Source organism: Centruroides vittatus, unplaced genomic scaffold (genome assembly GCF_030686945.1).
Source record: "Centruroides vittatus isolate TY-2023 unplaced genomic scaffold, ASM3068694v2 contig_680, whole genome shotgun sequence".
Classification (NCBI taxonomy): Eukaryota; Metazoa; Arthropoda; class Arachnida; order Scorpiones; family Buthidae; genus Centruroides; species Centruroides vittatus.
Window position 1 is genome coordinate 1,175,810 of NW_027122427.1, and position 18,000 is coordinate 1,193,809.

At 30.3% G+C, this 18,000-nt stretch overlaps 1 protein-coding gene across 2 annotated transcripts in view; it reads left to right on the forward strand.

Moving 5' to 3' along the window:
- Window positions 1–18,000, forward strand: part of IntS2 (integrator complex subunit 2) — a 41,274-nt gene that overhangs the window by 18,134 nt on the left and 5,140 nt on the right. For both annotated transcript variants that reach the window (XM_067276184.1, XM_067276185.1), the window contains exons 8-13: window positions 1,467–1,664; window positions 6,648–6,831; window positions 9,902–10,024; window positions 10,112–10,727; window positions 13,594–13,924; window positions 14,249–14,474. In XM_067276184.1, coding sequence (XP_067132285.1) covers window positions 1,467–1,664; window positions 6,648–6,831; window positions 9,902–10,024; window positions 10,112–10,727; window positions 13,594–13,924; window positions 14,249–14,474 — 1,678 coding nt within the window. The remainder of the gene's footprint in view (window positions 1–1,466; window positions 1,665–6,647; window positions 6,832–9,901; window positions 10,025–10,111; window positions 10,728–13,593; window positions 13,925–14,248; window positions 14,475–18,000) is intronic.

The window sequence follows — 18,000 nt, forward strand, 5'->3', positions numbered from 1 at the left end:
TGACTGATTGCTACACTTTCCCTCTGTTATATACAGGGTGTCCGTAAAATTCATGTGCAATTTAAAAAATGTATAACTTTATTAGTATTTGTGGTAAAAAAAATCTGTAAAATGTATTAGAAAGCTTAATGTACCTAGTTTTAAGTAAAATTATTTAGTAACTCTTCAACACAATAATTTAACAAGTTTTTGAAACTTTAAAAATACTTCTTCTTTAGAATTGTGTGTGATCCATGGCTTAAACTGAAGAAAAAGTAAACTCTGTACTTTGGTTTGATGAACTGAAATCTACTGTTGCTGTACATAATAGATTTTCTATTTTCTTATTTCTAATACATTCTACATAATTTCTCTATCACAAATACAAATAGTTATAAATTTTTTAAATTGCACATGGACTTTATGGACACCCCAGGAAAGTAAAAATTATCAAATATATATTTATATATTGACTATGTCATTACTTAAAGGAGTCTTTTAGCTTTGGAATAAAAAAGTTTCTATGTTCTAGCATTATTATAACTCTATTTATTGAAGCTTTTATTCTGAGGTCATGTGATGACATCAAAATTCCCAGGTTTATTTTGTAACAAGTCTGCCCCTGATTGGAGTTGAAGTCAGAGTGGGATGGTCAAATCAGTAGATTTTAAAACAACTCCACAGCCCTGGATTTTTATCTGTGGGCATATTTAAAGGTCAAAGTTTATTGCTCAAATCCTCCCACTCTTGATGAAGTGAGGAAGAATGCTTGGAGTGCTGTTGAGGCATTGAAATAATTTTTTTGTTTAAGATGTGTCTGAAGTTAACAACATATGCACAACAATGTATTAATTCACAAGGATCTCACTTTTAATGACAATAAGAGTCTGCATTTAGTCTAACAAAAAAGAAAACCACACATAAAATCCTTTGTTGATTTTAGTTGGTTGGTTTTGACTGGAACACTATGTGTAAGCAAAACTTTATATTCACTAAATTACTTAGATACTCTCTCTCTTTTTCTTTTCTTTGATGGTTTGTCTTTTTTCCAGCCTGCGCAGGATGCCTGCGCACGACATCGGACTTGACCAAGTCATATCAGCATGAGGGACAAGCACCACATATATTCTTTTTACTATTTTTACAATAGTTCACATTCCTACTATGGAAAATCAGATGTTATATTAAATAAATTAAAAAAAAAAAAAATTGTGTGTTATATAATTTTTTTTATTTTAAATAATTCAGTAGTGCTCTACTTTTTTCAGTCTTTATCATTTATATTAAACTGGTATTACTTAAAGGCCACAAATCTTTGATTTGATAATTTTTTAGTTAGAATCTACTTGAGATTTGATAATGAGCAAATCTTAAATAGAGTTAAGTTGTTTTAGTAACAATAGTTGTATCAATAGTATAAATCTTGATTACTTCATAATCAGTAATTTAAGTTTTTTTTAATTAAAATGTGATTTTTTTCCCAAAAGGTTTAATGAAGACGAAATCAATTTATTATTGGAATTGTTGACATCTCATCCTCCTCCTAGTCCAGCAGGAATAAGATTTGTATCTTTAGGACTCTGCATGTTGATGGCTTGTCCATCTCTTCTTAATACTGTTGAACATGAAAACCGAAGCAAAAAGTGGATTCAATGGTTGGTGAAAGAAGAAAGTTATTTTGGAAGGTAATTGATTGTTTTTCAGATTATTTAATTTATAACAGTAGTTATATGAATAAACGTTATTTATCATTGCATTATAAAAGAGCTTCTTGTCTCAAAAGTTGTTGAAACTAATATCTAAAATACTATAGTAGAGATAACAGAGACTTATCACACTGCTACTGGTAACATCAAAATGACACTTCTATTAACAGAATGCAACTTTATTCCTGGTATGCATTTCTGTACACAAGATCCTTATCAGTCGTACATAAAAATATATAGATATCTACAACAAAAAATATTATGTTTATAAACAATTGAAATAACCCAAAAAGTCTAAGATTCTATTACAAATGAAAATTTCTCAAAAATAATCTGTTGTAGAACAAATTTGTAGAGAAATTGACATTAATTACAATCTACAATTTAAAACATACCTAAATTAATTTTAAAAAACAGTTTTAAAAAATCTATAAATGTATACATATAATACCAATTTACAAACCAACCTGTTCAAGATTTATTTTCCCTACACTGCACAGTACTATGAAGATTACATCATAAAGAGGCCTAAATTAATATAATTTAAGTCCCATTACAAACATTTTAATTATATATCAATCACCAGTTTAAAAAACACTCGCCTACAATATCTAAAACGAAAATTATTACTCCTCCCCCTTTTGGGTAAAAATTACAACCAGGATTTACATATTACTCTTCCTTCATTATTATTATTTCTGTATTTTTCATCAACATCTAGCTAGTATTCTTAAATGCTCATAATATTGTCTATCTATTAAATAATTTTAATTTTTTAATATTTTAATTGATGTTTTATTTATTTCACAGCCATATTTATTGCAATGCATAGCCACTACCAAGTTTACATAACCATATTTAATTGATTGCATGTGTTCTGATAATCTAGTCCAAAGTTCTTCTGGTCTTTTTTCATTATTTATCATACTACAGGGTGGGAAAGAAAGTCACTTAACATTCCTGCTACAGAATGTACAATGTATCCAAAGAACATACATTGAGCATATCATGTAATGTGTATAACTCTGTAACCATTTGAGGAAGGTTAATAAAATCTTTCAGCAATCAATTCCTTGTGAAATTTTGACTCTAAATGATGCCATATGTATGCCATAGTTCCCTTTCCATTTACAGTTTCGGAATTGCATTTAAGAGGGCTTACATGTGTATAGCATATGTTGATCCATTTCCCCTTGGTCTAATGTGTTCCTGACATGAGCAAATTAACTTTGGGTAATTTGCTTTCTTGACATGTGCATTTTTTTTTTTTCATTTTTATATTACCTTTATTTACAAAGACTTCTGCCCTGCAGAGCACCGCAGAGGTTAAAATACAACTATAAATGAGGTAATAAGACAGAAGGGTTACATAATTACTGATACATACATACATACAATTATAAAATAGAAAATATATACAGGAATCATCGCAGCATACTATATACACAGCTGATACAATACAATACTACTAGCAAAATAAAATATACTTACACCTGAGAGGTAGATTTACCAAAATAATGAGTGCGGTGAATTATAAAATAAAACATAAGAATTAACAGGTGAAGTACATGACAATGCACATTATATGCTATGTAACCTAGGAGTAAAAGATAATGCATAGAAATTCAATAATAATCTGAATTAATTAGTGGAATGACATTAGGACAAAGAATAACACACATGGCTATTAATAAGACAGAATGAATATACACACATATAGGCAAAGGTAGCACTTACAAAACATACAGATTACATATATACTTTTGACAATATGATGAGGCTAGAAAACATAGTACTTTTATGGAGGCCTTCTATTATTGCCCATATGCTTAAAATAATCTTTGATGAGGCTTTTCAGTTCCTGAAACAAAGTGTCATTCCTTATCAACTCGTGGAGGGCAAGGCCAATGTATGCCAGCCACACCAGTAAGAAGTTGGAGCTTCAGCCTATTGCTTTCAGTCACTGGGCACTGGTAGATGTAGTGCAGTTCCCCATCCTCCATATTGCAAATGGTGCAGTTACCTTCTTGTTGAATTTTAAATCTTTGCAGGTAACTGGCAAATGACCCATGCTCAGTCAGAAACTGGGCTTCCTCATGGGTAAAGAAGCATCTATGTTGGCCTATGTTGTCAAAGATACTTGGGGAAAAAAGGCAAGTAGTTGCACCTGTGTTTTTGTTGTTCCAGTTGTGTTCCCAAGGGCAGTTACTCTCTCCTGAAAATAGCTCTAACACTATTCTTTGTTATTGCACTGTGAGCATAAACACCTTTACTGTCCCCAGCAGCCTGCCTGGCCAGAGCATCTTCTCTGTCATTCCCAAGCAGGCCCTGGTGCCCTCTAACCCAGGAAAGGGTGTAGCTGTTGTTACTCTCCAATGCCAAATGATTAATTTTGCTGACAGTCAATGTTTCCTCTAATTTTTTTTGTAGATGAGTGGAACATATAATTCTCTGAGCAAAAAAAATAATTTTGCTGAGCAGATTCTGAGCAAAAAATTTTTCTGAGCATATATATATATATATGCTCAGAAAATAAGATTATATATACACAGACGAGTCTGCGTAAGTCGATACCCCAAGAGGAAGTGGAAATGTGTCGAGTTATCCGATGTAACGACTAAAGCAAAGTTGGAAAAAACCACAAAATTACAATTAGGAAAATACAGTAGTGCGTTATACAGTAGTATAGGCTTACAATACATTGTGTTCTCCATTTACAATTACTCTGTAGACGAAAAATTGAAAAATTCGTTTAGTGTTGTTTGTTTTGAGCACTTAACTGTCTTGACTTTCTTTTTCAACAATCATGAATGCCTTTAAAACATCATCTTCGCAATTGTCAATTGTTGGCAATAACGTCTAAGGATTCTTAATGCCTCTGGCATGAGAAAATGCAAAATTGGATTCTGGTGTGACGTTGATGTAGATTGTATATTTTCTTTTTGTTTATCTGTTATTATTTTATACATAAAAATACATAAAATGTTAAGGCATTTTTAATAATATGTATATATATTAATAAATAAATCAACTCCCCTCCTGAAAAAATGAGTTTGCACCACATGTGCGGAGTGAATTCATTTTTTCAGGAGGGGTGACGACTTATCAGAGTGTGGGACAGCAAAAGTATGTAGACTTATCCAGTGGTGATGAGTTAAACGGTGTCGAGTAAACCGGAGTTTTTTTAACATTAATGCCTATGTAAGTTGGCTGGGACCACTGACTACTTAACCGAGGGTGCGAGTTATTCGACTGTGTGTGTATATATATATATTATATGGAAGTATGTTTTAATAAGATCATATATATATATATATATATATATATATGATCTTATTTTTTCCTATAAAAATTAAAATAATTAATTATAAAGTAGAGATTAAAATTTATTTTAAAACATACTTCCATACAAAATATTATCTTTTGTCAATGATTTAATGTATTTAATCGAAATATACATAGCAATAATCATGTTGCAGACAAAGCGAGAAATAAGTAAACGACAATTCAAATCAGTGTGCATGCTTGCCTGTGCGGCACATAAATTCTTGTGCGCGGCAACAACTTGAACAGTGCGCAGTCGTGCAGCTTAGAGGGAACATTGCTGACAGTAGTTAGAGTACATTTGATATTCTGGATGATGTGAGTAGAGGAGGCTGAGTCAGTGTATATATTGATAGCTTGATGGTTAAAATTGTCATTGCACCAGACCAGGGCCTGATGGATAGCACACATCTCTGCCTGCAGGACAGTGCAATTGTTATTTAGATGGCACTGCTTGTGAAAAATTTCCTCACCACTTTTGTACACCACAAATGCACACTCCCACCTTGTCGTTTAGCTTAGATCCATCAGTATAAACACAAATGTCACTGTCACTGAAAGGAACATCACACAAGATAGGCCATATGTAGGTTGGTGGAAGGACCCAATGCTGATGTTTTCCTCCGTTGTGTTGTCTTCCAGCAGGTGGTTGATGGCAGCATTGGTGATATTGCCACATGAGGCAAATTGCAATAGTCTTGATGGCCAGGTAGATGAGCAAATTAACTTTTGATTACTGACATTCTATATTCTGTAGCAAGTGTGTTAAGTGATTTTCTTTCTCTCCCTGTATAATATTAGTCATGCTATGGCATAATTCAGATTTTCATCTAATGTAAATTGAATTAATAAATTTTGTATCATTGAGGTAGAGTGTTAGTGAAGTCTCTTCTATGTGGAATACAAAACTGCCTTCATTCTCAAAATTTGATCAGTCAGTTTTGATAAAACTTTGCCATGTTTTCTTAATTATGATTCTTATTTCCACAACTGATTGACAATCGGATTGATTTGAATTTTTGATTATTTAAATAAAGTTAAAAATACTTTGTTTAGTAAAATAACTTTCAATTAAAAAGATAGTCCAAAATTATTGACTATTTTTAACATAAATATGTATGAACTAGTTATACTCAGCAAAATATTTGCTGTAAAAAATTGTTGCTAAGTTACAAATAAATAGGGAAAATAAAGAAGCAAATAAAATTTATTTAATAAATTTATTAATTTACAACAAAATTTTTCAAGTATACAACATTAATACTTTTACATTAATACTGTTTAGTTTGCAAGTACAAGAATATATTCATTGTGTTAAGGTATATTATAGTTTCTTTTTACTATGAATTTATTTTCCATTTAACAAATTTACTAATTTGTTAATTGTAAAATTTAACAAATTTCTCTTTTTTACCCAGAGGCAATTTATCATATGGAAGTTTGACTAAATACCTTAAAACATAATTATAAAGTGTTTATTGTGTTATTTAATGAATTAAAATAATATTAATGAGAAAAGTTAAAATTATTAAATTAAAAATGTTTTAACATGTTTTATAGGAAACATTTTAAACAAATATATCTTATTAACACTGTTTATTATGTAAATATTTTTGAATTAATTTATTATATTATTAGGACAAGTGGAGTTAGTGCATCATTTGGTGAAATGCTGCTGTTAATTGCTATACATTTTCATAGCAATCAGATCAATTCCATTGCAGATTTGGTATGCTCTACTTTAGGAATGAGAATTCCTATTCGTTCTAATAATCTAGTTCGAATGAAAACAATTTTTACCCAAGAAATATTTACCGATCAGGTAAGAATTTTGATATTTTTATATAAATTTGTGAAAATTTTGTTCAAAATGAAATTTCACAAAAGTCTTTCAGAATTTTTGTAGTTATATCCATTTAACAAATAATAAATTTATACACTACTATTATTTATTTATTTTCTACTTTTATTAAAGATCTTCAGAAGTGTTAAATATAGTACAATCTCTGTAATCTGACATATATGGATCAGAACAATGCTAGATTAAGGAAATTGCCAGATTATTGGAACTAAGGTGAATTCAATTGTTTAATCATTTGGGGAAAAACATTTATTCATTTGCATGATACAAGTACATTGTACTAATCAAAATCACATATAGAATAATAATATATGAAAGAGCAATCATATGTTACTGTATTTTAGAGTTCTCAAATTAATCATCAGTCCTTTTAAAATAATTTTCAATTGTCTTCTGCTATTTTGTCATTTGAGCACACACGTAGTGGAGTGTGTTGCCAAGTTAGATGATTTCCATTAAAATTAGTAGGAAATTTAGTAGCAGTAAGGTATTTTCAGTGGAAAATATTGAGGGATATATTTTTACATTTATATATTACTGTGTTTTAAGATTTTGTACTTTTTTTGAATAGCCTAAGATGATGAATGTAATGATGTTTAATATCATGCTCAAACTCAGGCTCAATATCATGTCACTTTAATGGAAAGGTGGAAAAATTTAGTAGGAATTGAGTTTGAACTAGTGGAAAGCTTGTCTGTAACTTGGCATCAGTGTGTACCTGAGAGTTGATTAGTGTCGGATTATTGGATGTGTCAATCTAGCAAATGGTTGGACTACTGAGATTGTACTGTACTTTCAAATCTTTTGGCTCATCATTGGTATTAATATAAAATTACTGAAGAAACTTTGTCAACTTCACAAATATTAGATAGAATGTCATCAGTTTTCAAATTCGAACTATTTTAATCAAACATCATTGAACTTGAACGAATAACATTGTGTGATATTGTCAAATTTCACAAAGTTTCTATGGTAATTTGATCATTGATGATGGACCAAGAAGCTTAAAAAATACTAAGGAGTTAAAATAAACACTCTGAAAGTCTCTAATAAAGAACATAATAGAGTTTGAGTGTTGGGGACATAGTTTTTAGTGCCTAGAATAAAGTTTCTTCTTTAATGGTTATTTTTTAAAAATAAATTTTAAAATGAAAGTTTATTATATTTCCTTATTACAGTAGAATCTGTGAAAGGAGAATTGTGCAAGACTCTATAAGCTTTCAGGTTTAGTCAAGTTTTCTATCTTAGGCAGGCTTGAATAAGAGAGTCATCATTGTTTCAAAATATGAATGTAATTTTTACTAATTTTAAATCTAGACATAGTATTTGCTACATTCATTGAAATTACCTCAAAATAAAAGAAAAAAAGCCCTGAAAATAAAATGTACATTCATGTATATTCATGTATATATTCTCAACTGAAAAAAAGCACATATTTTAACTAAAATTTATTTGATTTCTCACAAAATATAGAATTTTAGATGCTATCTTGGGTGTCTATCTTGTTTGAATTTTGTTGCACTTGAGCCCTTTCTGTGTTTGTTCCTTTTGTCTTCTGTCTTAGTCATGATTAATGTTTTTGATAATATGTTTTTATTTTGTAATGATTAACACATTAAAAGTGATTGGAAAAACAGAGTAATCCTTTGCTGTTTTAAAACCAGAGCAGACCTAAGCCAGGAAATACATAAAATATAACATTAAAACAGAAAAAATAATATTTTTTGAAGTTTCTACTGAAGTCAGGCAGAATTGAATAGAGCAAAGTTTTTATTTTTTGCATACTGGAAAATTTTTAAGTACAGCCAAGAGAAGTCTAAGGCCTTAATCATGTATGACATGCTTTTGAACAATTTATGAATTTGTTGATGTCAATTATATTATTTAACTAAAATATTTTCTAAAATTCATCATTATATAAGCAAAATAAATGTTGATAGAATCAATTTCATACTTATTGTTGTTGTTAGGCTTTTCAATTTAATACAGTGATACCTCAGTTTTCTTCAATAATCCATCCGAAAGCAATTGGCAAAATCCAAAACCGACAAAAACCGAGGCAATTATTTCCATATGAATCAATGTAAATCCAATTAATTCATTCTAGACACTCCAAAATATATACCAAAAACACATTTTATAGAGAATTAACATAATGTTAAATACAATAAGAAATTAATATAAAAGACTAAAGGAAAGCGATAGAATTGTTTGGCTAGACATGTGGGGTTAGACATGCCTTGTCTTATGGAAGCTAGTTGGACATGAGCTTCTAGCCTATATTGCCTCGTGGCAAAGTGATGTAATTGTCATGTAATAGTAGTTGTATGCATTTATGATGGTCGTATCACAGGGAATAATGCCTTCCAGGAGGTCTGTTTAAGAGTAACTAGCCCCTATTCAGGCATTACAGACATGGAGAAAATTTGGAAAACTCCACGCGGCCAGCCCGTCCTGGTGAAGCACAAACCCACGACCGAACTCACAATGTTCAGGGAATGGAAACTTTGGCCAATGGTGGGCCATCGAGGGGTAATGCTCACACAATGAGAAAACATCATACTGAGCTGGAAAATGCATGGGTCGCCCTTTGTTTTTGCAAAATTAGCAGCAATATCACTTGGGCACGCCAACGAAATCCAAGGCAATTGATGAAAACTGAGACAGATTTTTTGCAAAAAAATTGACGAAAACCAAAACCAATGATAACCGAAGTCAATGAAAACCGAGGTATTACTGTACTGTACTTGTTTAAGTCTCTGCCCATGACAGGTTCTAACTATTGCAAGTTATAACAGAAGAATAATACATGTAGCTTTTCACTTGGGTCTCACATGTTCTATCTTAGACAGACTATTTTGTGAAAAAAATTTGATGATAGTACTGAAATAAATGCAATTTTCTAGCTTTCACAAGTGTGTATTAGGGAAGTTCCACTTCTTGCAGGTTTTACTGTATAATCATTAAAGATTTTAAATATTTTTATATTGTAATGATTATAGTTTAACTTTAAATAATACATTTTATTTAGATTGTCACTGCACATGCTGTGAAAGTACCGGTAACTCCAAACTTGAGTCGAAATACATCTGGATTTCTTCCAGTTCATTGCATACATCAGTTACTGAAAAGTCGGGCATTTACAAAGCATAAGGTAATATTCTGAAACTAAAATTTCTCATCTAGGTATATAATAATTAAGTTTAGATAATTCTTCAAAATGTTAAATTTTTTGAAATAGGTACCTATTAAAGATTGGATTTATAAACAAATATGCAATACAGTTCCGCCACTCCATCCAGTCCTTCCTGCCCTAATTGAAGTTTATGTTAATTCTGTTCTTATACCAAGTTCAAAGGGTACACATGACACTACAAATGAACCAATCACCGAAGAAGAAATTTTATCGGTTTTTAAAAATTCTGTGTTTATACCCCATGATGTTTCATCAAAAATTGGTAATCAAATTGACTCTGAAGCTATGGATGTTGATAAAGAAGAAAAGCCGGCTTCATTGACATCTCAGTTATTACTGCTATATTATTTACTTTTGTATGAAGATACTCGTCTCTCAAACATGAAAATGATCATATCATGTGGAAGAAAAGTTAAGAAATACACATCTGAATTTATGTCTCAGCTACCAATATTTTATTTATTACAGCAAGCACAGAAAGATCAGCAGATGTATGCTGGATTATTTTCGCCATTATTGAGGTTATTAGCAACTAATTGTCCACATCTGTGTCTTGTAGAATCATGGCTGGCAGAAGAAGGAAATAAAGTGGGTACTGATTTTATTACCATAAGAGGAAAGAGAAGATGGCCTCCATGCACTAAAGAAACATTAGACAAAGGTATAAATAATTGTTTATAAACTGTTAAATTACAGGTATTCCTTGTACAACACAGTACTTTTACAACACGATTTCACTCTAACACAATTTGAAAATTGGGATATCCCCGTACAGCACGACTTCCAATTTTGCTCTAACACAGTTTTGGAAATCCTCCATACAAAATTTCACAATTTTTAAGTGTAAACTTTGTTATTCAATATATTTTTTTAAATTTAAGTAAGCATCCATGTTGTTGCAAATTTGCTACTGACTTTAGAATATTGAAATTTTCAAATTATTTTGTGCTTTTTGTCAGGTTTACTTTAATGAGGTTAACTGATAGGACAGGGAAGAAAAAATTTGCACTAACTTTCCTATCAACCAGGTGCCATTGTAGTTACTTTCAGCTTTTAGCTCTTAAGACTGTCACTGTGTTTTCTTTTTATAGATTAATCTTTGTACTTATTAAAGTTTGTTTAAACATTTTTAGGTAAGTGTTATTATTATTAGTCTTTTTTTTAAGCCTAGGTATTAATTGCCTATGAATGATTACTTCATTAGTAAAAATGGCGAACAAAATACAGCGGTATCTCAGTACTCAACAATTCAGTGTTCACACACAAATTGTGGAAAAAGTCACTCGGTACTCAACCAAACAAACGTGACCCACTAGAACAAATTTTTGATTAATAACATTTTTTTATTTCGTCATCCATAAAAAATTTTTTATGATAAAAATAAAAAATATGAAAATTTTCTGATACTTCTGATTGAAGAAAAAAGCTGATGATGATACTTTGTAAAAAGAAAACACCCTCGTTTAATTAAAATTAATATTAATGCATAATGCAGTACTTTCAGTTGTGATTGTTAGATAGTTATTAATTGGAAATAAATTATCAATTGCTTTAATAAATGTATTTCTCTTAGTAATGAAAAGAATAGTATACTTTTGCTAACTTCTGGAATGTAACTCTATGTTTTGCATTAGTTCTTTGTTTCGTATAGCACAGATTCACATAACATGGCACTTTTTCAGAATGTAACTATCATGTTATACGAGGGATACTTGTAATTATATTGTCCTTTCAATATAGTGGCCAACAAAAAGATTTAAAAATTATATTCAAATATAAAAATATTTTTTATATTTGAAACATGGGTGTAACTGAACTTGGTGTCAATACTTTAGGAATAGATTCTAGGATCACAAATAAGCCTAAAATCTTCTATAAAGATTTTTCAAAATTGCTTTGTTTCAGGATGTGGCCTTCCAGAAAACATACTTTTCAATTTGCCTGCTAAAGTACAAACACTAGAATTGTCAAATTTTTAAAGTAATTTTGTATATTTTTATGCTTCTGTCAACTGATTAAGGCTAGAAAATGTTGCCAAGGTAAGGCCTACTCTAATAAATATTAACAAAGCCTTATCCACTTTATGATTTTGCATTGTGTGTTTTACAGTAAAAAAAAAAAATAGTTGGATAGCAAGAGTTTTTCAATGTAAATTTACTTTGAATAACATTTTGGTGTTTTGCAAAATTAAACAGAATAAACACTCCCACTCAACAAACCTTTATCTCCGGTAATGCTTAAAATTTTGGGAACAAATGTTTTTGGCCTCACCCGAGGTCTGCTTCAGGTTAATTGAAAACAGGATTCAAAACTTAGAACAACTTTCCTTAAATAGAATAATTTTACAAGAACTACTCAAAATGTCCTCTGCAGATGTGGATGCATAATTGCATACAACAAATCAGTGACTCATGCACATTTGCTAACATGTATTCAGAAAAACAATTTTCAACATTAAAATAAAAAGATTGAGTTTGTACATGCCGGTAATACACAAGTGAAAAATAAATACCTTGTCTTTTTGGTGAGAGGTTTAAATATAATAAATAAGATGGGAAGTTTTGGTAGGCCATATCTCCAAAATTGGATTTTAAAAACTTTTATACAGGATTTTAGGCTTATTTTTAACCTTAGAATCTATCCTTAGAATATGAGCACTGAGCTCAGTTATACCCTATAGAAATAATTAAAAATATATGAATTGACCAAATGTATAAAAAAAATAAAACAATTAAACATTTCATATTATTTTTAAAAACCTTAGTCTTTAAAAATTGAGTAATTTATTTTGAATTTTAATTTTTAAATTCACGAATTAAAATAAATTTATTTAATTTGAATTTTAAAAATGATTGATTTGGAAATTTTTTGATTATCAATTTTTAATATCAAAACAAACAAAATTTTAGTTGCATAATTCATAATAAATTTTATTATTTTGTTGTAATACAACACTATTTTTGTTAGCAAAATTTTTATTATGCTAACAAAAGCATTTTATAATTCATATTCATCCAAAAATCACTCGGAATTTTTCATATAACTTCAGTAAAATTGCTCAGGCTAAATATTGTTTAACTAATTGCTTTCTAAGTCTTAAACTTATCTAAACCAAGATGATTTTATCCTACTTTCTTTTAAGAGTAAAGAATAAGTTATTTTTCAGATTTTTTGCTTTGTTGGAAGTCATAATCTTTTATATAAAAATATAAATTAATTTACATGTATTAATATTACCATCTGTTATTGGTTAGCTGAAAGTACTAAATATAATTATAATTGAAAATATGATCATAATTTTCAATTTGTACAATTCATTAATTGTAGTTTATTTTTAATTATATTATAACAATGTTGTAAATCTGTATAGCATTTACTTTTCTTAGTTTTTATCATTGAATCTTTCTGAATATTGAACTGCAAAAAGATTTAAAATCTTTTGTCTTGATTATGTTAAATTATTTTTCTTGATTATTTGCATGGTTTTGATTGTTTATTCTGATGAAATTTATTTATTTTGCTTTTAGCTTTCCAGAATGTACAAAATTGTCCATATAAATTGTTACAGCAATTAGAATATTTATTAACTTTGCCATTGTATCAACTTTGGCCATTTGCTCTGCCTTTTGTGAATAATTTACAAAAATTACTCGAACCCAATGTACCTCGAGAAATTCTGGAAAAATCTAAGCGACTTTGGTGGAAGTTAAACAGAGTATTTCCTCGTCGTCTCTGGCTCATAACAGTTAATGCATTGCAACCTCCTCGATTTCCTTCTACAGTAGTTAAACCCTTAACCTTGGATAATATTGTTTTAGATCCATTGCATGTCTTAAGATGTGATGAAAGAATATTTAGGTAATTTAATCATTTTTAAATGTAATTTCTTTCGTATTGTAAATATATTTCATTTATGCATAGAGTGATCATAATTAAACAATAGGTGTTCAGAGTTCTATGTAGAAAGAACTAAGAAAGAATATTGGGCAAATTTTAACCATATTTGATATACACTGTACTGATTTTGGGGGAATTTTCAAAACTGGATACTCAGGACAGTATATGTACCAAGTTTGACTGAAATTTGCCAAATGGTTCTTTCTACAGTAAACTTTGAACACTTACTCTTTAATTATGATTATTCTGATATTGATTATAATTTTATTTTTAAATAAATTTTAGATGTGCTCCCTTATTGGAAATTGTTCTTCATATGTTGCAAGCCTTTTTAGCTGCATCACGCACACATTTGGCTCATCACATGTTAGAGCATCCATCGATAGACAAAGTGAATCAAGTCGATACCGATAAGAATCGAGAAGAACTTCGCTCAGCACTTGTTGCATCCCAAGAAAGTGCTGCTGTGCAGATATTATTGGAATGCTGTCGGCCATCTCCTGAAGATAAAGTAAATTTTTAAATTTATTTAATATGATTAGACAAATCTGTTATTTCATCTTAAACTTTATGCTGCTTCATAGGTTTCATAATCAAATTTATAAATTTGTTATTGTGTAGAGTCTACCTCTCATGGTCTGTACAAGTATGAAGATAATCCAGCCTCCTTTAGTACCTTTAGGTCCAATGAATACCAGGTATTCATTGGGTGATCTCTAAGGGATATTCAGTGCTATTGGAAGCTGGCCATGAATAGGGAGGGCTGTATATCTTTTCACCCAAATGTAGCATTTTAGGGACAATGCTTGGTCACTTTAAGAGACTTGTTTAAGAAATGTATACACTAATAAACTATGCTCTTTATATAAGATGTTACAAATAGTATGTAGTTTTTTATTACATAGTTTTCTTAGTATTAAAAAAAATTGTGTATGTACACGTGTGTGTGCTCACATGTACAGTACAGTAGGATTCTTATTGTAATCACTTTGATACATAGCCCATACTGTTAACTGAGTGATAACTTTATGTGGTGAATGTAAATAGACCACAGTGGAAATTCTTTTGTTGAATCAAATAATTTAAAAATGTGTTAAAACAATTAAACTTAGGGTTAAACAAATACTTAGGGTTGCCACATATTGAGATGCTCTATGTAGGATAAATTGACATCCAAAAACAAAGGAATTAATAAAAGAAAATTAAGTACCGTATATCTTGGCAGATAAGACGATAGTTGAATCATAAAAAAAGGCCCCGAAAATCCGGGATCGTCTTATAGGACAGATACAAAAAATTAGAATGAAATTTATATAAATTAAAACCATTAAAAAAAAACAGACAAACTGTAATTATTTACTAGTAGAGAGTAGGACATGTCCACAAAATAGAATAGCCCATACGATGTTTTTGTGAATAGGCAAGGTCATTCACAAAAACATCGTATGGGCTATTCCCGAATGCCAAATCAGTGTGAATGCTTGCAACAATCACAAGGCAGTGCTGCCAGATGCAAGAAAATAAATTTGTTCATTTGAAAAATTACGTATTCCGTTTATAATTTCGTATACGTTATACAGTATTATTATTCAGATGATGATCACTGATCTAAACTAAATTCATAGGCCATTGATAGTTTGGGGGTCGTCTTATAGGACAGATATATGCTAAAACTATAAAACTTTGACGAAAATGTATACCTTGTCTTATCTGAAGGTCGTCTTATCCGCCGAGATATATGGTATATTAATAATAAAATTATGATTTATTTCAGATAAATTTAGGTGACAATTACAATAACTTAACATAACACTATATAATTTAAGTAATAATTATCAATAATTGAATACAGTGGGTGATCAGTTAATGAACATAATCCGTTCCAAGACTGTTCGCTATCCAAATTTTTCGTCAACCGATTATCAGTTTACCATAGGTTTTTATGGGAATTTGATTAATTTGTTCTGGAGACCCCAAAAAATAAAAAATATACACTAATAACTATTTATTATGTTTATTTATATGTAATAATAAAAATACATATATACACAGTCTTGCATTTTTATTAGTCATGTGTTTTCTGTTTGTGGGGGTTAAAGAATCTGTCTAATGTTGATTGCTTTTCTCTCTTCTTCAGGATTTTTCAGAAGTGATTAATAGCATTGTAATTGTAGAGATCCCTAAGCCTATTAACCTCAACCTGGTTTGGATGCCATTCTAACCGTTCTAACCGTTGTTTTGACATCCTCTCACTACTTCAAAAGATGTTTAACAGCAGATATTGGCATTAATCCTCTTTTTCAGAAGAAAACATATGTCGCCAAGTTTCTTGGTGTTCTTCATTTAAGAGTTCTTGGCATTCTTCTGTCATCAGATCCGTTTCAAGTTCCATTATGAGTTCTTCAATGTTCTTTATTTCTCAAATGTGATTTTTGTTACTCCTTTAGCTGCTTGAGTCTTTTTGATTATACTTAGTATCTTTCTTAGATAAGATTGAACTGCAGCCTACTGTAGACCTGTTCAAGCCATACTGCACAACAACATTGGACATCTTCTGTCCACTCTACCTTTGCTATTATACTCTCACCTTTAGAAAATAAAAACTGACACAAAACTTAATGAGTGCCCACCCGAATAATATAAAAGAATTGTTTCTGTCAGAAAAATAAAAGAGGAATTACAAAGTTTGGAGGAATACTATCTGATCAGTATATACTGGGTTGAATGTTGATGTTGACGTCTCCTGCACTCCAAAAAGTTTCGAATTGTTGCCTGTTGCCTGAAGACAAGGGAAGACCTTGTCTTCAGGCAACAGGTAAAATAATGAATACGGATTGGTCTTAATTAATTGGTATTCATTATTTTACATTGCTTTTTCTTGTGTTTGTTCTGTGAGGTGTTCGTTATCTGATTTGTTCATTAACCGATCACCCACTGTATAATGTTGTATATACAGATATCTATTGTTCATTGATTATGTCTGAACTTATACTTTTTGTCATTGTTTGCATATTTCAATAGTTTTCTACATCATTCTATACCTTTTCAAGAAATTGTATGCAACTGCTTTTACTACTGATGCTTGTAAGCAATTCTGCTTTGATAAGTTAAACAAAATACAATGGTGATTACAGTGCTTCCCACCAGGACCAAAAATAGAAGTTTGTATTAAAATGAAAGCTTTCATTGTTGGAGGAAAATATTATTGTCAATGAAGATTTTTATTGTATTCACAAAATCCTATATGTGCATTCAGAAGTTAATTGAATGTTCTTTGGTTCTTTTTTAAAATGACTTAATTTTTGAACATAAAAGTGTTTTTATTTGTTTACAAACGTAAAATAGGACAATCTATTGTAATTGTAAGACTGTCCTACCGAAAAGTAGGACACATGGCAACCCTAATAATAATTTACTTGAGTAGTTCATCCAGCATTGTTTACTGGTTATTTTTTGGCAATGTCTTATTAATAAAATATTCATTTTCATAATATTTTCAAAATGCAATATATCTGTACTGTACACTATAAAGCACTTGCAGAGCTTTTCACATCTGAATATTTGTTGAAGGATCTAGACAAATCAACAGATGACCTTGCTGGCCACAGGTTGCTTATACCTGGTCTATATGGCTCCTTGGGAATTTGGCAATGTAATTTCCTGTTTTCTACCTTGAGCCATTACGCAACTCAATTAATTTGATATTCACGATGAAGGATATTCAAGTTAAAGTTGACCAGTGAAAAGATGAAAATAACCTATATATTATTAGTTTTCATATTCTTAACATAATTATATTATTTTAGTACCTAGAGTACTGGCAGTTATGGAATATGTTGATATTCAGCAGGCTTTTATGTGACCTGCTGAAGCCTTTAAAGTCCACTTGTGACCATCATCCAAAAAAGGTAGCTCCACTAATCTAGACTATCTGCATTTTGATTTCCTTCAATTTTATCAGATAATTCTCAGTCTTCTTCAGTAAACGTTTGGCGTATTTCTAATGATGCCATTAAAGCAGATGGTAGAATTTTCCT